Here is a 23,482-nt window from a genome sequence, read left to right on the forward strand (position 1 = left end):
ATTTAGGTCATGACTTTGACTAGGTCATTCTCTCTATGATCAAAACTATTCCATTACAGTTCTTGCTGTGGGATTTCTGTTCTGTTGGAAGTCTTTTGCAGGCTTTTACAGGTTTTCTTTAATCAAAGTTCAGTATTTACAGTATCTCTATTCATCTTTAGCATCTGACCAGCCTCCTTGGCCTTTTTGGGAAAACAATATCACCCCCACAGCATGATGCTGCCACCACCATCTTTCACCATGGGTATGGTGTGTTCAGAGTGGTATGCAGTGTTAGTTTTCTGCCGCACTATCAAAATACACTATTAGGGGGCTTCTAAAAGCAACTGGTTGAACTGCATTTTATATACGGGAATCATAATAAAAAGAAATGAATAAACATAAATAGCAAATTTTTCAAACCTTGAAAACCATGTATCCTTCCATTTTACTATTATGCACCCCTTTTTGTGCATAATCTAAGTTTGCATTTCTAAGGCATTGTAAATGAAGAATGCAGGTGTAAAGAAGGATGAAAAAGAAAACAATGAAAGAGAAGTAAATTGTGTGTTTAATGAAAGGAAAGTGGGAGTCTGGCTTTAGTTGTTTTTTTGTTTGTTTCTAAGATGATCGCGTCAAGGTGAGTGCATCCCGATGGTTTTTAAAGAATGTGAAGTTAAACCCCTGTGACAGCAGGAGTGCCAGAGGACCAGGAGGCACGAGGAGGATGCAAAATCCTGCACAGCAGAGACATTATCCCATTCAACGGTCCATCCATTTAGATTCTCGAGGCCTATTCATTAGACTTTCTCTCTGCATGTTTTATTTATGTCCTTAATTCACTCTCAGGACAAACAGCAGGGCGGTTTTACTCTTAATCACTTACTAAATTGCTCCTTTCCTATTGCATGACTCTTATCCAGCGGGTTGCTGCATGTGTGGGTGAAAGAAATAAAATAATTTTCTGTTTTATGATTAACTGACAAACATGTACGATGATGTTACAGCTTACATTGGGTATCTTAAGGGCAGCTTAGTGTCAGAATGCTCTGTCACACCAGTTGTTCTTATTGAGGGCACATGGGAAAATACCAGCAGCAGTGTCGTTGTCACTTCACCATCTTCTCTTCTCTCTCCCTGCACCGGGCTGTGCCTTTGAAGATAGACATGAAAACTGAGCTAGGCCACAGTGGGACCCCCTGAAGAAGGTCCCCTAGCAGATGCCGCCGACCGCCTCCCCCCCCATTTGCTCCCACTGGCCCCAGGCCCCGAAGACAGCCCCGAGGCTAATCGACCAGGAACACAATAAAGAAAACAGCAGAGGTTGAAAGCTCTGAGCACGTATTTCTCTGTGTGTGTGCAGATCAAGGGGAAGAACTTAAGAAAACGATGAATTTATCAAGCCACCCTAAATACAAACAAAGGTCCACAATGGGCTCCTTCACACTTTAAAGATTTACATGTGTGTGCAGGACTGACTACTTAACACTTGCTGTGAGTTGGAGAAATGTATTTAAACATCCTGCATCCAGATCAGCTGGAAAACAAAAGCTGCTCTTTGTTTTCTTAGACCAAGGTATTCAATGAGGGCAAATGTGAGCATGCTCAGCAAAAAAAAAACGGAGCAAGTTTTTATGGATTAAAAGGTCAACAATAAGATAGCAAATTTATTAACAAAAACACGTAAAACATTTTTGGCTAGAATTTACCTATTTTTACATTTGTTTGTTTAGCACTAGAAAATGTAAAATTGTTTTCAAGATTTCTCAGTAGATTAAGTGGAAACATCACGAAAATTTAAGAAAATTTGTCTACACATATGAATGTTTATGATCAATGATAACTATAAGTATTAAGAAACACAATTCCTGCCAGTACAGACAGAAAAAGTCTAAATGAGAATTAATATTACTAAAATATTTAGTAAAATAATCAATAAGCAATTAAGTTGTAGAGGATTCATTTGTTGAATTTGTTCATATAATTAAAATACCAAAGCTCCTCGTATTGCTTCCCATTTCAAGCATTACTCAATCTGTCCCTGTGTGTGGGAGATTGGTAAAAGTTTAAAACTGCATCTAAAAAAAACAGACTGTGGACTATCATATTGTTGCCATATTTCTTTCAAAAGTAATATATTTGATATCTGGATTTAAACATTTGACACATTTCAGAGGCCTTGGTCTGAATACCGTTCTGATAGAAGTTGGCAACAAAAGTCTTGGAGCATAATATTTTCTGATAGATCTTCTTCCTTAGCCATTCCCTTTATGATTGAAATGCATCTATTAGGAACAAAACTTTATGTGATTAACATGCAGGCATTGTCCCAACTTAAGCAAAATTTTAAGCTGCCCAAGACTTGGCATTGATTCAGAGATTCACATTACAGCAGGACAACAACCCTAAACATGCAGCCAGAGCCACACTGCAGTGATTTACATCAAAGCATATTCATGTGGTGGAACGGCCCAGTCAAAGCCCAGACCTAAATCCATTTAAGAATCTGTGGCAGCACTTGAAAATCAACATTCACAGACACCCTCCATCCAATCTGAGCTTGATCAGATTTGCATAGAGTAATGAGCAAACATGCACAACGTTTTTAGAAGCAACTACCCAAAAGACATGCAGCTGTGACTGCAATGAAATATGGCCCTACAATGTACTGAGTCAGCAGGGCTAAAAAAATGCAACCACACACTTCAGATATTTATTCGAGCAGCTTGAGCATGTCTGTAGACATATACTAAAGGGAATAAGGCTCATACTCCATTTAGAAGATTTATTGGTAATGGCAACGGCAGTCTTTGTTGTCCTAAAATTTCCATGCCATAGGCTCAACAAGAATAAAAGATATAATTTAATGTGTCTTCACTGACCACCTTAATACACTTGTTTGAAGCGATAATAAGAATTCAGTTGTTCAAAATACGTCAATGCTGTGTGTTTGTTGCTTCTAAAGGACCAGACAAGTCAAGCTTCTCTACTGTGCTGCAGTGTTAGAAATCACTAGACTTAAGCTCCTGCAAGGCTTTTTAACGTACTAGCACTTTTGAATCCCAGTATTTCTCAATAAAAGGCATTCTAACAGCTGTCAGTCTGTTTTATAAGAAAGTGATCAATATGCAGTGACTTAAATGATATGCAGATATCTGTTGGTCACATTGCTTTCCTCTGATCTGAGTTTACCTGTTATATGAAATCTTCACAAAACGTCTTGTTTATTGTAGAAAAAGACACAAAGAGGACTTTTGTTTCTCAACAGCTCTATAAAAAGCATTGCTGAAAAGGATAGTGATTGTCTTTATTAAGTAATGAGGAAGTCAAGATTCAGTAGCATAGATATACATAGTTGAATTGCACAAGGAGACCCACCCTCCACCAAGAACAAGCCTCCCCCACAGCTCTCACATTGCATCAAGTCACAGAGTGACGGGTACATTGTCTGAGGCAAGGGGGAAAAGAGTGGTGAAACATGTTCCTCTCAGAGAGAGAATGAGCTCCCCACAGCCAAAGAAGAGCATTTAAACAAATGCATTTCTGGAGCGCTCTGATTAGCTGAGTGCACTACACCAAAAGAGGGTTCTTCCGAAGTTCGTTGTAGGCTGAATGATTTACACAATCATCAATATTTGAGTGATCATTTGAACGTCTAAACGTTCCTGCATTGCTATTTCAAGACACATCACAGCCTCTGAGGACAATTATTTTAAAATGGTTCCCTCTGGTCTTAAGTCCAATATAGGCAATGTGAGTTTGCTTTTTACCATTTGTTCTTTAAACATTTTGATTACGGAAAACCTGATTTGTGTCTCTACTACCAATTTGAACGGTTTTGATGAGAGGTTAATGTGGATATGAATGTTATTATTTCAGTTTGTTTTTTTTAACGCTTCTTTTTAATGATGGGATGATAACAGCTTACAACTGGATGGAGGCTTTCAAAACAAGAAATTGATGCACCAGTTTGAATGTACATCTAAACCTAAATTAGTCTCTAATGCATGCATATACCCCCACTAATATTTGGTAAATGTCCTTTAGTAAGTTGATCCTCAACCACTCACTTTTCATAGTCATTAGACAATCTGAACAAATACTGACTGGATATTTGACCACTCTGCTAGATGGAAATAATAGGCTACATTTAAATTGGTTGATTTCCTGCTATAGACTTAGTCTTTACCCATAATCCACCAGTTTTAGTAGGGTTGAGGGTGGGGCTTTTGGAGAGCCATTCCAGAAAATGTAAATGTCTGCCTGTTCGACTGGCTGCAAAACAGCTCCACAGCATCAGGCTTCCACCAATACGCTTTGCTGTTGGTACACTATTCTTAGGTTTAAAAGCTTTACCTTGACTCGGCCAAACACTTGTCATTGTGGCTAAATAGCTAAATCCTTATTTCATATTCTTTTGTCTCAGTCTGGGTTGAAGGTATCATTGTGGCTTGAGCCACTTTCAGCACTTGGCAAAAATATTGACACATTTAAAAAGCATTACACAAAATTGTTTAAACTGATAATATTTGAAACACCAGTTGTTTAATAGTCTTCCCCGAGTTGTGTAACTTCCTGGGACTTTCTCATTGTTCTAAATATTAATTGATCCAATTGGTCTTGATCCTTCCTTTCAAAAAAAAAAAAAAAAAAAAAAAACTACCAGGTGCTATAAGTTATTATCATTTGACATTTGTAGTTCGCCATGTCAAATTAAAAGAGGACCAACAATGGTTAAGCCTTCAAACAAATAGGAGAAAATCCACAATGTGTACAGGCGCGTAGTTAGACCTGGGCTTCCGGGGCGAAAGCCCCGGATGTTTTCTGAATAGCCCCGGACTTCATAGAAGAACTTTATAAGTATTAAAAAGATGTAGCCACAATATGGTATTGGACTTCACATTTTTATTTAAAAACAATCAGATTTTTTCAATTGTGTTCCATATAATCACGTCCCGCTCCACCTAACATGACGATGAGTTAAAAGGAGAAGACAAAAAATAGTTATTTGCGCACTCGCGTCACCGCGAATGCACAACTACGCGCACAGCCAGAGACGGACTCCATTCTGGAGAAGTCCAGAACAGCAGTTTATTCCAGGTCGACCTGCCTCCTTCATTACATGAAAAATTACTCTGAGCGCCTCAAACAGGGCTCATTTCAGAGCAACCGTGGAGCCAACCGGAGAGTGGGATCCTGGTGGGTGTGTTCAGGAACAGGTGGACGCCGAGCGGTATAACCCAGGAGAAGATAGCGGTACTTTACCATTTGACTAAGATGGCGGTAAAACCTGAATGCTGACTCAGAATGGGCTAATTGTAAGTTACAGCTAATCACTGATTCACCCAGCAAGACATGAGGTGGAGGTTCACTCTAATGAGCATCTGCAGGGTCATGATGAGGGACTTTCACCTGAGCTACAGGTGAAGTTAAATGATGTGGCTGTGATAGAAAACAGTAGAAACCTTCTCTGTGAGCTTCTAGCAGGATTTGCATCATAATGTGAAAATATCTGGTCTTTTACTTCAGTCAAAATAAAAGCATTTAATCCTAACGTAGCTGAACACATTAAAAGGTCCTTCAGATCAACACATTACATCTCATGGCGGCAGCCGGTCTTATAGTCCAGTTCTACATGTAGACAGAACCAGGTGTTGCTCAATAAACTAGGAAAATATGTCCTGGTTCCAGTAAGACGTAGTAGAAAGAGCAAAAGTAAGCCTCCCTCTTCTCTTTCATATCTTCTGTGCTGATTCTAAACATACAGTTCTGGCTTTAAAGATGCAGTATAATTAAGAAAAAAAAAAAAATGATAGCAATTAATCACAGGTGGACCATTTATTAGTTAACTATTTTATTTTTCTGAATTACACATGTAATATTGTAGAAACTAAACTAATTAAACAAGGATACAGTTTTACTGAGGGTGAGACATGCAAACCATATGTATACAGTTATTAATACCTGTAATATTAGTACAAGATGAGGCTTTAGGCTATATTTTAAACACCCCAACTTAACACCATTTCCTCTCAAAGTGTTTAATAGTAAGAACTGCACTAATGTCTCACATGCAGAACAAAAGACTGAGTTGTAAAATGTTTCTTTTATTATTTTTTGGCAGGCCAAATTTCTTCAGAAGTGGAATGAAGGGCTGAAAAGATGGCGATAAAAGAGAACAGGTTCATAAAAGAAGGAATAATTTTAATAAAATGTTTCGAAAGCTCTTGGCATAGTAAAATAAACGTGTTTTAGGATTTTACCATTTGACTAAGATTTAGGAAAATTTACTTTATTCCACTTTCCTTTTTTGAAATATAAGAATAAAGACAATGGAGCCTCAGGAGTGGAACACTTTGATGAGAATGTAAAGTTTAAAAAGGTAATTTAGGTAAATGACAAAAGAAGCACATTTATCTGCCCCAAAGTAAACATCTCTGAGTTTAAGAAAAACTTTTGTCAGCAAAAATTCAGATCAAGTTCTAAATATTTCAAAATGTGTCATGTGTTATTTTTTTCAGCAAAATGGTTTTTCATCAGACCTAAACTCTGTTTCTCCTTGTCTGTCATTCAGCTTCTAACAAAAATGAAAAGTAAAATTATTGCAAACTTTTTTGTTTGATTCACAATAATTTACATTCAGTCTAAAACCACACGAGACAGAGAACTGGTACAATATGTCCTATATTATTTTTATTTTAAATTACCTATAGATTGTCTTATTGAAATCTAAGTATTTTGAATTTGGGCCAAAGCTCCCAATGTTTTGAGACCCTAAAAACGCCCAAATGTTGTATCATTAGTGATATGTGGACTATATATATATATATAGATATATATATATATATATCTATATATATATATATCTATATATATATATATATATATATATATATAGATATATATATATCTATCTATTTATAGATATAGATACCTATATCTATATATATATATATATCTATATATATAGATATATATCTATATATATATCTATATCTATATATATCTATATATATATATATATAGATATATATAGATATATATATATATATCTGTAGATATATATATATATAGATATCTATAGATATATATAGATATCTATATCTATATATATATATAGATATATATATATATATCTATAGATATATATATATCTATATCTATATATAGATATATAGATATATATCTATAGATATATATATATATCTATATATAGATATATATCTATAGATATATATCTATATATAGATATATATTACATAGAAAAATGGCAGATAGTATAAAAGTAAAATATGCTATTGTCTACCTTCAAGCTGAATATATTTTATCATTACATTGCACAGCATGACATTTTGCTTCGCTTCTTATTGGTACTATTTATCAGCACAACTGCAAATCAGAGTCAAAGCTATAAAATAAATTAAAAGAGAAGAAATAAATTAAACAGACCATTACATTACCTTTAAAGACATGCCTGACTGACCACTAGGTGGCTGTCAAAGCCTCTTTTCTTCTCATATTAATTTTCCACATGCCCTTAATGTATCCTCCCTATCTAAAGACCACATCCTCATTTCCAGATTGTTAATGCGCCTTTCAAGTTGCTCTGCATTTGACCACAACTTCAAACACCATGGTGGCGTAACTGTAGTCAAATTTTTAAAGGGTTCTAACCAAAACTGGTAAAAAAAAAAAAAGGTTAGGAAGAAATACTCAGTAGGGAACATGTAGTCAATGTGGAGCATCAAATACACTCTGATTTCAAAAACCTCAGTAGATGCTAAGCATGTTATATCAGTGGTCTGTCACCAAGCTATACCAACAACTTCTTATTTGCCTTTAAATATTATTAATAGGGTATCAGTCTTGCACTGCTGCAAGAGACTTTTGTACAGATACAAATCAGAAGAGCTACATGGTGTTTTCCTGATTACTAAGAACCGTTGACTATAATCTTGCAAACCAAGAAAAACTCATGTGGCCTGAAAGTGAAAGAGTGATAATAGTGTAACAGCAACTTTTTTTTGGCACAGATATAGCTGAGTCAAAACACTTTTTTATCTCAAAGAACGTGTGAACAAAAATGTATTTATTATCCCGACATAAAACAGCTTTCAATGGTATATATGCCTAGTTATGGAAAAGTAAAAAGCAACATTCATGTAAAAAAACCTGGCAAACAAAATGTTTAAAAACCTAAATTAAGGCCATCTGGACCACTTCATGAAATGTAATATAAAATGAATATAAGCTGGCCAGCAACAGTAAAACAAGTAGAGTCAAATTGCAACTACATGACCTTGCCTTTATGTAATGAACCAACACAATGCAAAAAGTAAGTTAAATGCCATTGTGTTGAAATTTCTTAAAATCAAAGTCTTAAAATTGTTGCATGCATTTGTAGTCATCCTTTCTCTAATATGTCTATCAGAGGTCACACAGTTGGTAAACAGAATCCCATTGTAATTTCATCTCAGTATAAATATAGTTGACAAAGTTGTAAAACAATTCTCCCAACTGTAAATGTCTCACAGAGTAATGTTCTATCATCTGAAAGGGGAAACTTTGGCACATTTGCAAACTTATTAAGACATAACCGTCCACTTGAACTGACAGGCTGGGCAAAAAGAGCATTAATCAGGGAAGCAGCCAAAACGACCATTAGCTCTGGAGAAGCTGGAGAGATCTACAGCTCAGGTGGGAGAATTTCTCACAAGAACAGCTATTTTCCATGCATTCCACAAGTTTGTAAAAGTGGCAGCAGGTATCTCTCAAAGAAAGTCACACTAAGTCCTGTTTGCTGCGAGCCATGTAGGGGTTACATTATACATGTGGAATGAGTTTCTCCTGGATAGATTAAATCAGAATTAACATTTCTGGCAATGCTGTGTGTGACTGAAACTTCCATGACCACTATAAAACTTGGTGGTGGTAGGATCCTGCATTGAGGGTGCTTTTTATTCGCAGGGACAAAGGAGCTGGTTCGAGTGGATTGAAAGGTGGATGGAGCCAAGTACTGGACAATCTCGGAAAGAAACCTGTCAGAGGTTCAAAAGACTTGGGATGAAGGTTTACCTTCCAGCACGACAACAATGCTATAAACACACAACCAGAGCTGCAATATAATTCATTCCAATTCAATTAAAACTACATTATTAATCCCAAGGGGAAATAAAATGTTGTAGCTCATATGATGTAGGTTTCTTCAAAGAGCCGTTCTAGATGCGGATGGCTGTGGGCAGGAAGGATCTCCTGTAGTGGTCTGTCTTACAGCAGATCTGAAGAAGCCTCTGACTGAAGACACTGTTGTTGTAGGACAGTCTCATGAAGAGGATGCTCAGAGTTCTCCATAATGTTCTTCATTTTATGAAAAATCCTTCTTTGCCCAATGATCTCCAGAGGTTCTAGAGGAGTCCCCAGAACAGAGCCAGCCTTCTTTATTAGCTAGCTGAGCTTTTTTAAGTCCCTGGTTCTGATGCTGCTTCCCCAGCAGATGATGGCAGAAGAGATCACACTTTCCACAACAGACTTATAGAAGATATGCAGCATCTTGCTGCAAACAATGGAGGAGGTAAGATTCCTCAGAAGTAGTCTGCTCTGTCCCTTCTTGTGGACAGCTACACAGTTGCATCTCCACTCCAGTCTGTTGTCCAGGTGAACACAGAGGTAGTTATACTCCACCACCTCCACTTCTTCTCCCATAATGGAAATAGTGTTTGAGCCATTCCTGCTTCTCTTAAAATCTACAATCATCTCCGTTGTTTTATTCACGTTCAAGATGATTGTTTGTATACCATGCCACAAAGTGGTCCACCAGTTAGCTATACTCAGCTTCTTGTTCATCTCTGATCCATCCCACGACTGCAGAATCATCTGAGTGTTTATGTAATGACAAGATTCTGTCTTGTACTGGAAGCCTGAGGTGCACAAAGTGAAAAGGAATGGCGAGAGTACAGTCCCCTGTGGTGCTCCTGTGTGGCTGACTACCTGGTTAGACACACAAGCCTTCAATCTCACAAACTGTGGTCTGTTTGTCAGGTAGTCTTTGGGGCCAAAGGAGCATCAGCATCTTCTGCTTCTACATGATTTGACAAACATGTAGAAGCAGTAGGGTCCAGGCTGGTGGTGGAAGATAAAATATTTGAGGTGTGACAGGAAAGCTGTGGGTCAATGGAGGGTGGGATGTCTGTTTGGCTGTGGGCAGGAGAGGAGGATGCTGAGCTTGTTCCTTAACTGAACCTTTTAAAGAATGTTTCCAGTTCATTGGGTCTGTCCAGACATCCATCTGTTTGCAGAAAACAAATCCAATGTTTTGTTTGTTTCCGGTATTTCTCGAGTGAAATGTGAATAAAATCACCAGATATTGCTATAAACGTATTTGGGTGTTATCTCTGTAGCTTAGGAACAACTGAACTTATGACATTACATGCAGGGTTGCAACAGCTAATGGCGGAACATACGCTGTTGCCAAAATAACATCGGTGAACTCTCTGGGTAAATAATGTGGACGAAAACTTACTGCTAACAGCACACCCAGCCCAGTCGAAGTACAGACCAAATCCAATTAGGAATCTGGGGCAAGACTTGGAATCTGATGTTCACAAAAATGCTCCTTCCAAACTGACTGAGCCTGAACGACTTGAAATGTCTCTTTACAAATATTGATGTCAGGAGGGGTGAATACATACCAATGCTTTTCCAATTAATTGTAAAAAAAACATTTTCTACAAATCATGTTCCTTCCACGACACAATTTTCTGCTTCTCGCAGTTGGTATATCACATAAAACACAATGAAGAGGGAATGAATACTTCTGTAAAGCACTGTGTTTGTGTCAAAGAAACCAGACTTGCCTGTGGGTTTTGTTCAGAATTTCTGAAGGTCTTATCAGTTTTTCTTTTTAAGATAAGCTGCTTTTTCTACAATTTTCAGTTTTTTTCTTGAATTGTTAAGTCACCTAAGTAATTTATGAACTACACATGCATGAAAGGCTCCTTAACCTTTTGACACTTTGTTACTAGATACCTGTCCATAATAACTAATGTTTTAGCACCAACAAGGTGCAACAGGTTTTCAGCCATCAGCTGAAAACCTGGGACACGTTGGGTAAGTCAGGAATGATGAATCTCTCGGACATTGTGTCAAGTCTTCCTACGTTTGTTTTCTGGTTTCTTAAATACATGCCTATCAGTTGTTCATAAGTTACAAGAACAGAATGAAAAACGACTAACAAAATGTAGCATTTGCAACACAATAATTAGACTTATTTCATTCATATCAAACGTCATGTCAATGCAGCCAAAAAATCCAATTCATTAGCAAATTTGATCAATTCAGTTTATTTCAATACAACAATCAAATTAAAATAGAATTACATACAGGACAATTGCATCTGAATATCATAAAATACAGTCAGAATCTGAAGACTTTACAAGCCAATTTGTAAAGAGTTTTCTCTAAAGATTTTAAATTAAAATGACGGATTATACAGAACAAAGCATTTCCGAACAAGCTCAAGTCACGAGAAATAAAAGTTAATGTTCTCTAATGCTCATCTCATAACCTTGTAAGGACATATCAATAAATAGATCATCTTATGTTAAATTAAATAAAAAATAAATAAGATGGAAAATCTTAAAACAAAAACATCAATTTAACTAACATACTAGACAAAAGGTAAACCACATCATTAATACTGCTCAGGCATTTCATTTTTTTGTTTTTTTTACATGCACTATTTTAACTTTCAGAAAATAAACCTAGTACGGCACATCTACAATAGACTTGTAGATCAGTAAGGTCACAAACGTCGGTAACGTCACAGGTGCTGAAGTTACTTTACCCCCAAGTTTCTCCTTCTGCTACATTTCACAATGTTTCCCAGGAGAACGGTGATAGGCTTGGATACAGTTGATTTTTCCACCGTCTTCAGCACCTCTGTACAGTTCATCTGAAAGACAAGAAATCAGGTTCAGTTGTCACTCTACTTTTTGCAGCTTCATCTGTTCTTTTCTAGTTTTTGCAAGTTAATCCATACTGTTGTTAAAGCTAAAGCACACATATGATTATTTGCATATTAAAAAGTGTTGCTATCAAATCCTTACGTTTGAACTGGTGATGTATGCCTTCAGATGGCGCACAAGTGTCTGCTCGTCCTTCTTGGTTTCTTCAAACTTCTCGTGCTCTTTCAGAATATTGTGCACTTTGCAAAAGAAGCCATCCTACATTGAAAGTAATTAAAGAGTATTTAAGCACATTCACTTAAACAAAATGTCACAGTATGGTTTAAGTGATGAAGCATTCTTCTGACCTTACAACCAGCATCAACCAGCTCCTCCACGTCCTCCACAAAGAATTCCTGTCGCACACAAAAATAAAATATTTCGTTGAACACGTTTGTCAAATTCTAAAACTGTAGTTTAGCAAGAAACTGTTGCATGAAAAGCAAGACTGAAAGAGCAAACTCACATTTGCAAAACTTTTGTTACATTTGTGAACCTCTTCAATAATGTGTTTAAGGCTTAAACGTGCAGGATCAGTTGAAGGATGAGGAGCTGGGACGACCAACTGAGCCACAGAAGACAACAGCAGAAGTATAACCATCTCCATGACTGCTCACAAGCTGAGGATGACTCGAAGAGGAGTTTCTGAAGTTTCCTTGTAGGTTGTTCAACTGTAAGCTTGCAGTTGCTCTGAGGTCTCGACTGAGAGCTCGATATTTATACACGCCTTGTCCACACCTCTAGTCATGTTTCTCTAACAGAAAAAGGATACGTCGTCTGCAGTGATTGAGAGATAAGTCGTGGTTTGACTACACAAAAAAATTCTCTGAAGTAGATGGCTTGCTAGTCGTTAAAGTAAAATACCTCAAATCAGTTTAGTTGAAATGAATCAATCCAGCTTCAGTGCTTCTAAAGAGATTTAATAACTGAACATTAAACTACTGAAGATGATACAAGGATTTAAACTGTAATGTCCCAGATATTGAGCAAAAGGTGTCTATTTTAAAGCATTCGATTACTTAAAAAACTTTTCATTTCTTTAAAAACACATGCTAAATTAAATACAATTAAACTTAGGCACCTAGCAATTACATTAAAGTCATTGATATAAAGGTATAATTTTTGCTGTTGGTTAATTTGGTGTTCATTTTTGAGATTTATTCTCCTCTTTGTCAAACATAGCTAACTATAAGAAAATTGAAATGGTTCACATTGTATTTTAATGAATATTTAACTCGGTAATTAACAGGAAAGGTGGTTTGATAGTTGGTTTATTTCAAGCTGTCTGACTGAATTTCACCAATTGCAGTAAAGCAGGAAGCGTTACAGAGGATTTTTCAAGCAATGCAAAGAGTCTCTCGTTTCCTCAATGGACGTAAGATGAGAGCGAGGAGATGCTGCACTTCGTGATTTCTGAGTTCTGATCCTGGTTCTTGCGGATTCGGTAGAAGTGTTCGACATAGCTGGAGCGGCCCAGGAGCTCCACAAAGTCTTCATCGTGGGTGATGACGAGCAGCTGGAAGTTGCGCTGACGAGAGCGGCTCTTGATGATTCTGGCGAGCACAGGCAAGAGATAAAGTTTAAGTACGGCATGCTGAATGATGCAACTCTACTAACAATGCAACATTTCTAAACTCTAAGTGGAAAACAGTGATCAGTGATTGCTTTGGTGAAGGATGCGTTAACGGAATGGGAAGTTGCACAACCTTTTGTTCGTCTAAAACAGGGGTTCCCAAAGAGGGGGTCAGGAACCCCCCCAGGGGGTCGCGAGACACCAAGTGGGGGGTTGAGAGATGATTTTCACAATCATTGTAATGTGGCCAAAAAGGAAAAAATTTAATAATTATATCATAAAATAAATAAATATACCTTTAAATAAATAAATGCACCATTAATACACATTAATGCACCAAATAATGTACATTAATACATTATTGAATAATTATATATACCATTAAGTTATGAAACTATATTTATTTATTTAGTAGAAAAATTACACAAGTGTGTAATCATTAAAAAAAATACTTGGTCTTCAAAAGCTCTTAAAATCAAAAAAGGTTCTGGTAGGTCCTACTTTAGAAGGAGAGTACACTGTCTTTACCCCCCCAATGCTAGGGCTGCAAATCCCAGCAATATAAAGCAATACGTATATGTGCATGCAAATTCAAAGGTGTTTAAAACTAAATTATTATAAGATTTATTTTCACATGTGTTGCTTTAGAAACACTGCCCATTGTTCTCCAAATCAAAACAAGGATAAAAAATCTAACCTGTTACTTCACCACTATAATTAACATCTCCTTTTCAATACATGATTGGAAAGTGACTGATTGAGTTAGTGTCGTTCGACTGCTGTTATTTTGAACAAAACTGTATAAGCCATCAGTTGCTCCCCTGCTCTTGATGCTTTTCACCCGATACAGACCTAAATGTTGTAAAGAGGTGGAGACATCGTGACAAAAAATAGAGAGGAGTAAAGAAAATGTGGGTTAATTTAAACCGATACTGTCATTGTATACTGTTTGTCTAATGTTGTGCAGCTCCAGTCACTAGATATCAGGATGGGGTTGAAATGTTTGTAAAGAAATGAAATGCACTGACTCTACAAGGGCATGGGCCAAAGACTCGATGTTCTCCCTGTCCAGGTTGGTGGTGGGCTCATCCAGCGCCAGGATCCCGCAGTTCAGACAGAAGGTCTCCGCGAGGGCGAGACGGATGATCAAGGATGCCAACACCTGCACATGGGTGGCCATAAAAAAGAAAAAAGCACAAAGATAAACAAACAGATTAAACCGTTACATTAACCCTAGACGTCCTACATCTGTTGCTACTTTGGTTGCTTACATCCCAATTGAATATAAATAATATTTTGGTACAGATTTGGGTGCAAAAGAAAAATAAACAATAAATTGAACAGTCATCTCATGAACAATGACAGACAAGCTATATTAGTGTACTATGTGTACCAAGGTAGTATTTTCTTGACGGTCATTTTAAAATTAAAACCATTTTAATATTTTTGATCCAATTAGAACTACACAGTGTCCTTCGGACTGTATATCAAACAAAGTTGAAGTAATAGAAAGGTATCTTCATGTTCATACTCTAGATAACAAGATTAATTTGGCTCTAAATTCATGCCAAATACAGGCAATAAAGAAGTGAAGAAGGTTAACTTCTCTCCAAATATTAAAATGTTTACACTTACCATGTACTCAGTGGGACACAACTAGGTGGCGCTAAATTAGGGGGCTGGAGACATTTATCTATAGTTCAGTGAGACTTTAAACCCCTGCTTTCGTTTTTAATTGTGACGATTCTATGCAAACTGGTGTTGCAGATGGCAATATTATAAAACCCAATAGCTTATCATACCTCCATCCTTCGCTCCCCTTGATTCCATCATAATCAGCCTTTCTTGTCATGCTGTTATTGTGCAGAGTTTTAAAAAGTATCTTTATTGTCTCGAGCAACAAAAGAATGTTTGCATTACTTCTCTTGGACCACAGTAGTGATGGCCTGCAGTTGATGTGTTTGTTGTCTACTTGTATGCGATGCCTGCACTGTGAGCGTTTAGCCATGATCGACTGACAACGCGCACCTCTATTTTAGACATGCAACTAATGCAACTTTTGGCCATGTAAGCAAATGCAAAATTGGCATTGTCGGCACCTTCTGGCCAGCACTGCAGCGTCCTCTCATATCCAATGCTGTGTCCCCCTTCATCATAACTACTCTGTAGTTGTAAACCCTCCTCCTCACTCCAGCTGATGAATTTTCATCCACATCTGACCTGATCTCCACATACTCGATATCTGGAGCAAATATTACACAAGACAAAAGAGTTCACGAAGGTAGAACGTTGGAGGATAACCATTTTATTTTATATATTATTTGCAAAAGAGAAGCACCTTGACCCCTGTAGGTGCTGCGCCACAGGTCTCTGATGATTTTATTGATCTCATCCATCTTCATACTGTGGAACCTCATGATGGTTCTGTGGAAAGCAGAAAGAAAATGATGGTAAAATTCAATGCTGAAGTTGGATGCTTCATTTGCACTATGCCCTTGTCAGATTAAGTGAAAGAGATCCCTACCAAGTACGTCATCAATCATAAATACATAAAAATAAATCCCTCTGAAGATGACAGAAATGCAATGTCATCAACACTTAAATGTAGGTTAAACTGCTGCAAATGCAGCTTTAATGAAATCCATTTTCTCATATCTTGGTTACAAAATGAAAACGACAGCAACTTTTTTTTTTTTTATTAAATACTGATGTAAGAAGATATATCTTGGTAAATAAGATATGTGAACAGAAAGCTGGATGCTGCCTTCCTGCATACCAAGAAGTTTTCTGTCTATAATCTAGCAACATGATGAAAAACTCCAGTGTGGTTGAACAGATGAGAGTGATAACATGCAGAGGTTCTTCCTATGACCATAAATGGGGGGAGATGAACCAAACAGAAAAGCTGAAACTGAAGGGATTGGAGCACACCTTATCCAACGATCTGACCTACTGCCTTATGTATGTTACTGCTTTGTCAACAGATGTGAGAAATTACTGATTTCCAGGTTGCAATAGCAAAAGTCTTCCAAAAAAAGGACTTCTATTATTCATTAGACATAGAAGCCAATATTAACTTAATGGTTTCTTGTAGTGGAATATTAGGGACGTTATGACCCTTCCTGTTGTCCAGAGTTTTTAAACATAAAAGTGATACAACGTTTAGAGTGTTCACAATGCTGAAAGAAGTATGACACTGCTCTATGAAAAAGTTTTAAGAGTACTTACAAGCTTGGGCTAATCAAATGGAGTTTTACCAAATTTAGTCAAGCAGTTTTCAAGTCTTGGTGCAGACACACAGTTTGATTTAGATCATTCCATTGTGGCTCCGGCTGTGTGTTTAGTGTTCACCTCAACCACCTAGGGACATACGCCAGGATTCTGTTTGTGGACTTTAGCTCAGCCATTTAACAAAATCAACCCAGGCTTCCTCCACCAAAACCTCACCCAGCTCACAGTGCCGGCCTCCACCTGTCATTGAATCACCAGCATCCTGACTAGTCTGCTGCAGCAAGTGAGGCTGGCGAGCACCTTCTCCCGCTCAAGAACAATCAACACTGGCGTCCCCCCGGGAGTGTCTTCTCTCCCCACTCATCTTCTACCTGTACACTAATGACTGCACCTCAGTGGACCTGTCTGTGAAATGCCTGAGGTTTGAAGATGAAGCCACTGTCATTGGCCTGATCCAGGACAATGATGAGTCTGCATACAGATACGAGGTGGATCAGCTGGTCCACTGGTGGTCTCAGAACCTCCTGGACCCAAATCTGTTCCAGACTTTGGAGATGACATAGAACATCCGGAGGACCCTCGCCACACTGCCTCCCCTCAACAGTGTGTCGACTGTGGATCCTTTTTTTCGGGACCTGAGGCGGTCCTTACACATAGACACTGTTCGGAAGAAGGTCCTGCAGAGATTGCACTTCCTACGGCAACTCAAAAAGTACAAACTTGCCCAGTAGCTGTTAGCCATCTTCTATACTGTCACTTTTCAGTCTCTTTTATGCACCATACACCTTTGTGTGGTTTGGCTCATGGAAACTGAAGTCATATTCCTTTTTGTGCACACAATCCTGGCCCATAAAGTTTATTCTGATTGTTGTCCTGCATGAATGCTAACCTCCACACCATTCCTTAGTTGTATGACGCCCCCAATAAGTTCAAGGATTACCCTGTATTTCAGCAGTAACGTTCTCCTTGACCAGCCTGACATCTCAGGTGGACGGCCACCACTTGGTATGGTTGATGTCGTGCCATATTTTTATGGCTTTCATATGATGAATAAGCAGTCTTCTATGAGATGTTAAAATTTTGTCCTTTGGAACCTTCACAGAACAGCTGCATTTATCCAAAAATTAAATTACCCCAACACTGGCTTGTATTTATTAGTAGGTTACACTGGTATGAAAGAGGCTGATGGCTTAAAAAAAAGTTTAAGACTAGCTGGTATGAATTAGGTCACAATACTGACGTAGTGCAGTACCAATGCAAATGATTTATCAGAAGAGGCAAGGATGTGACGTGCTCAGGTTTAGCCACAGCGCTACCAATAAATCAAAGAAAACCTAAGCAAAAGATTATATTGAGAAATGAATGTTTTTCTACTGTGCATCCCCATTTAAAAAATCAACTAATAGATGTTAGTAAACTAAGCTTGCAGAGGTTATGAATTAGTGGTATAAAAACATGGATATGGCATAAAAGTTAATGGGTATCCTAACTTCAAAACCTTATAACAAAAACAAAACTCTCTAAAAATAAACATTTTAGCATCCTGAATAAATCGCAATTTAATTACTATTCTTGTAAAATATAACGTACCACGAGATTTTACACAACCAGTTTAACGTCCGACTAGAGCTGAATGCTTTAGAAATTCAGCATTCATTCAACATCTTCTCATCAAAAGATCATCTTAAAAATTCAGGTAAACCTGGTGCGGCCTCTGAAGAAGGTTCACAAAGACACAATCTGATGCCTCAATCTGTGACCCAATAACCTCTTTTTAGCTAGTTTCACTTTACAAGACTTTATTCAATATCATCTAAAATACACAGGAGAATGCAAGAATGGGGAAGAGCATGCATTACTTCTCACATCAAATGTGTCAAATAAAACCACAGACATGTTGAGCTACTATAACTAGCACTGAAAGATGGGGGATTAATGGATTTCCCTCAGTTACTTTATCTCTATGTATTTGTGAAAGTTATATGTTCCTGTGTGCGTTTTTAAGTGTGTCTTGGGGAGTGGAAGCTTGTAAAGATCTGAATCATTTTTAGTTAATAAAAATAGTTTCTTTTTCTTAAAAAAAAACCTTCATCCCTTGAACATAGCCAACCATGAATTATCAATCACATTACTCTCTTGTTTTCACAAGGCTTTGCTACCACCATTTTTTTTTTCCTAAGTAAGCAACTCATTCAGACTTATACCACTGAACATCTGAACATGAAACAGATGACTCTGTATTCAGACAGAAACTGTGACATGGATGTATGGTCTGCTGAAAGGCTTTTTAGGCTTGTTTGCATCTTGATTAAATTGCACACAATGATGCTGATAACCCACCCACATGTGTGGGTAAATTATGCTTTTGTTCGTGTCTCAGATGTTATCTCAGACTTCCCCACATATGCTTCATTACCAAAATTTGTAAATCTGAGAGAACAAAGTTCTGACAAACAGTGATCGTTTATGGCCAGAGATAAAATATACATAAAGCAAGAGCTACTTTTAGCTGAAAGTGAGGAATGTGGCGAACCTCCGTCAGACGGATGTCAAAGACCGGTAGATAGCTACAAGAAGCATCATATTGAAGTCAGCTAAAGGGGTAACATTAGTCATTAGGGGGGTAGGTTGTCCTGACGTTTTCCTCAGCTAGAAAATGCATTTTTATTGATATTGTTTTATTTAAAGAATAAAACAAGGTTACTTATGTTGTTAAAGTGCAATTAAATCAATATGTAAACATGTCTGAATAAAGAACTGAATATTTAATGAGGTGTACTACTTTTTCTTGTGACTGCATACATCCAGAAACCTACATTTTCTTTTTATTGGTAGGTAATAATGATTTCTTTTAAGATCAACACACTTTCATTATCACATTTACGTGCTATGCTTCAAACCTCATAACAAGCAATGGGAGTCATGTTGAATATTTTGGCACTCAGGGGACAATGTCTGGGTGTCGCTATGCATAAAAGTGTTATAACTGGCACAGATTGTGCCCATTAGAATATGATTTCTGGTTTATTGCAGTGCTGCAATAAGATGCTAATAACAGATTAGGCATTTAACAGAACCCAACTTTAAAAAGATCAGAACTATCCCTTTAATGCTTTATGACGAGAAACAAAATTACAACATTCACAACATTTTTTGGGTTCGCCGACTCAACACGTTTTGGTCTCAGTTACAGTCTATAAAACAGTTTGCCGGACACTATTGCTGAGCTAACAAATTAATGATCGTTTCAACGTTAATAACAAGGACTTAAAAAAAAGATAATTCATTCTGATGAAATCACTTTCTGACAAATGATGCAACTGACATTCTAACTGATGGTTTAAAACCACTGTGGTCTAAACCATTAAAGGTCTGTTCACACACAAAGCCAGCATAGGTTTCATTCCAGGAAAGACACAAAAGATGTTGAGACAAAGAATATGCAAACTCAGTTTTACCCGTGACGTCCTATTACAAAAACATTAGAGATTTTTCCATAAATAAATAAATAAAAATATATTAAAGGTACTGTAGTTCATTAAGAAAGAATGTGATTATTACAATTTGGACTTAGGGATAATACCGTAGTAACATTTGTAAGCACTTTTTTGTTATATGTTATATGATCTGTAATTCTAATACAATGACAAACCACATCCTTGGACATGGCATCCATTTGTATAGCGCTTTAATATTTCTTAGTTCAAGCAGTTTCAGTTTTTCTCGTGACATACTTGCATTTAACCACAGTCAATAAAAGGTCAGGTTTGGATAAATGCCAACATTCTGACACTGCTGGGAAAAAAAATGTCTCTGGTCGGCAGAGGTTTCTCAAAAATGCTTGACCAATAGTCTGAGATATTTAAAAACTCTGGTGCGTTGACCGATTTTCTGGAGAAGGTGAAAAATTATTACTTGGAGACCAGCTTTGAACTTCCCCACTCTGGCTTTCTTTGCTAGAAACCACAACAATAAGTTTTTCCAAATGTCCTGACTCATAAACATGAGCAGAAGAAGTTAATGACAAAAGACCAAACATGGCAAAGAAAACATGAACTATAATTGTTTTTGAAGAATCTTTAGCCTAGCGCTGCTGTAGTTATTTTCATTCTTTCCTGACATTTTCAGGAACAGAAAAGAACCATAGGCTGTAAAATGTTGAATACCTGCCAAATGGCTTCTTTGTCAAATTGGTGGTGGAGCCATTTGGCAGAAAAAAGCCCCACTCTCGACTCATTAGTCCACAGGAGATTTTCCCAAAAAGTTTAGGAATCATCAAGATGTTTATATCCAACGTGAGAAAGGCATTTAAGCTCTTTTAGGTCAGCTGTGGTTTTTACTATGGAACTCCCCAATGAAGACAGTTGCTCAGTCTCTTTCCTATTGTTCAACACTGACCTTAACTGAGGCAAGTGAGATCTGCAGTGTTTTAGATGTTGGTCTGGGTTCTTTTGACCTTCTGGATGAGTTGTCAATGGTTGGTCAGCCGCCTCTGTAGATACCCCAGTGCTTCTTCAAGTTTTCTCCATTTGTGGAAAATGGCTCTGGCTGTGGTTCACTGGGGTCTCGTAGCATTAGAAATGGCTTTTTAACTTTTTCCAGACAGACAATATCAATGACTTGGGTTCTCATCTGTTCTTGAACTTCTTTAGATTGGGGCATGATGTGTTGCTCTTTTAAATCATTTCATGTTACTTCATGCTGTCAGACAGGTTATTATTTAGAGGATTTCTTGATTTTACAGGTCTGTCAGTAAAAAGGCGTGGTAGCGGCTAGTGAAACTGAACCATAGTATTTACTGCTCTTATTCTCTATCAAAATTGGTCTGATGATCCGAAACATTTAAGGGGGACAGAAAAGCAAAGGATGCAAATCATTTTTCACAGCACTATATAATCAAAATAGTTTAATGTGTTTTTTTTTTGTTGCTTTTTTCTCCTTTATTAAAACAGCAACTATGAGTCGAAATGAGCACAGAATGTGAAGATGGCTTTTTTTTTTTTTTTTTACAAGAGACAAGAGGGTATCATCCTGCTTTGGCTTCAAATCGTTCCATAGAGAGAAGTTAACAGAAACTAGAGTAATCAAAATAATCGATATTTCTATATAATCAATACTAGAAAGATTAATTATTCAAAGAAACGCATTTGAGTCAAAAACTATATAAACTGACCTATTCCCAGTTACCCAGATTGTTGCACTTCTTCTGGGAGAAGTGCTGCAATAACAGAGACACTTGTGCTGAGTGTGGGTCTGCTCCCTGCAGACAATGAGCTGCTGCTGCAAGTTTTAAACTCTGCTAACATGGCGAGCGTACAGCCATAAAAAAACATATACAACCCTCTTCAGCTGAAAATGCAATTAGCGAGCCTTGTTTGGAGGTACTTTCCCTATGAGGCTGACCGAAAAGAAAAACATGATGTGCTGATGGCAGCTGCATGCGAGCTACGCTAACACTACAAGCTAACGCTTTGACGTTGACTGATGTTTGGGAGCAACTTAGAAAGGTCAGTAATGGTCCTTTATTTGTTGATCTGTAGTAAAACATTTTCGTATCAACAGCTAATTTTCAGGAAATGGAAGCACACTGTGGGACACTAAAGATATCCAATTATAATAAAATACGTAGACAACTGAATCAAAGGTACACACTTCCATAAAGGAGATAAACACTTCTACTATCTAAGTGATAGTAGGTGTTTTACCAAACAGAGAAGTGACACTTAAAACACTTTTTTTCTAAATGAGGGCTGAATTATCTCCCTACTTATTGGTTTTCCCCTAATTAAGGAAGTAAAAAGTTTGTCAAATTGTAATTAATACAATTTCTTGCGCCTTGAAAACTTTTGCCGGGGTATCGAAAATGGTATCCAATATTTTTCTAAGTAACAGTGTTGAATTTATAATTTTTGTGTCATGACAACCCTAGCAGAAACAGCAGGCTAACACTAGTTCCCCTACTCTGTTTTTGATAAGAAGAGTTTATAATCCAGCTTGTGACAAATTTTCTTTGCGGCTCATGAGCAGACAAAACCTACAGTAAGTAGCACTGTTTTCTTGCTTTACAAACTAAGTTCTTCACTTTGAATCTTACAATACTTCATGTCCAGTGTAATATCAGTATACTGACCTGTGTTCACCTCACTCCAACACAGTCTGAAGTAGTAAGACCCACCTGGTCCCATCAAACTGACAGACCAGCAGCTCAGGTACATTTCTGTCCCTGACAGGTCAGGCGTAGACATCAAATGCTGTTCTTCATTTGAAATTGAACATCCATCTCTGTGGCTTGTGGGTTCATTTTACCTGACATTTTAAAATATTAGAGAAATGTACAATTTCCCCCAGTGGAAGGTACTAATTTTAAAATATGGTGGCATATCAGCCAACTTTATAAATACTACATGCCTCAAAAGCCGACGGTTTGCAAAAACATGTCTCATTCGCTCTTTTCTGTTTTGTTAAGCGAGATGGTTTAAGAAATATATTTGCATTTGTACTCGTTTAGGGAAAAACTTACTGATCAAGAGCTTTGTAGTAGAGATCAAGGTCTTTAATGACCAACTCTGTGGTCCTCATTGTGATCATCTTGTTTTTGTAGCGCTCATCAGCTTTGTCATACTGTTCCTCTCTCAACTCTTTTCTGCAAGATATCAATAAAAACAAAAATACAGAAAAAAGGTTTGAACATGCAGAT

At 37.3% G+C, this 23,482-nt stretch overlaps 1 protein-coding gene across 2 annotated transcripts in view; it reads right to left on the bottom strand.

The window, feature by feature from the left end:
* Positions 1-13,235: 13,235 nt before the first annotated feature.
* The window catches only part of rad50 (RAD50 homolog, double strand break repair protein), a 32,890-nt gene continuing 22,643 nt past the window's right edge, over positions 13,236-23,482 (bottom strand). For both annotated transcript variants that reach the window (XM_047379470.1, XM_047379471.1), the window contains exons 24-28: positions 23,306-23,428; positions 15,893-15,978; positions 15,654-15,796; positions 14,583-14,716; positions 13,236-13,534 (exon numbers count right to left, since the gene is read on the bottom strand). In XM_047379470.1, the coding sequence (XP_047235426.1) occupies positions 13,348-13,534; positions 14,583-14,716; positions 15,654-15,796; positions 15,893-15,978; positions 23,306-23,428 (673 nt within the window). In that variant the 3' untranslated portion in view covers positions 13,236-13,347. The remainder of the gene's footprint in view (positions 13,535-14,582; positions 14,717-15,653; positions 15,797-15,892; positions 15,979-23,305; positions 23,429-23,482) is intronic.

This window comes from Girardinichthys multiradiatus, chromosome 11, assembly GCF_021462225.1.
Source record: "Girardinichthys multiradiatus isolate DD_20200921_A chromosome 11, DD_fGirMul_XY1, whole genome shotgun sequence".
NCBI lineage: Eukaryota > Metazoa > Chordata > Actinopteri > Cyprinodontiformes > Goodeidae > Girardinichthys > Girardinichthys multiradiatus.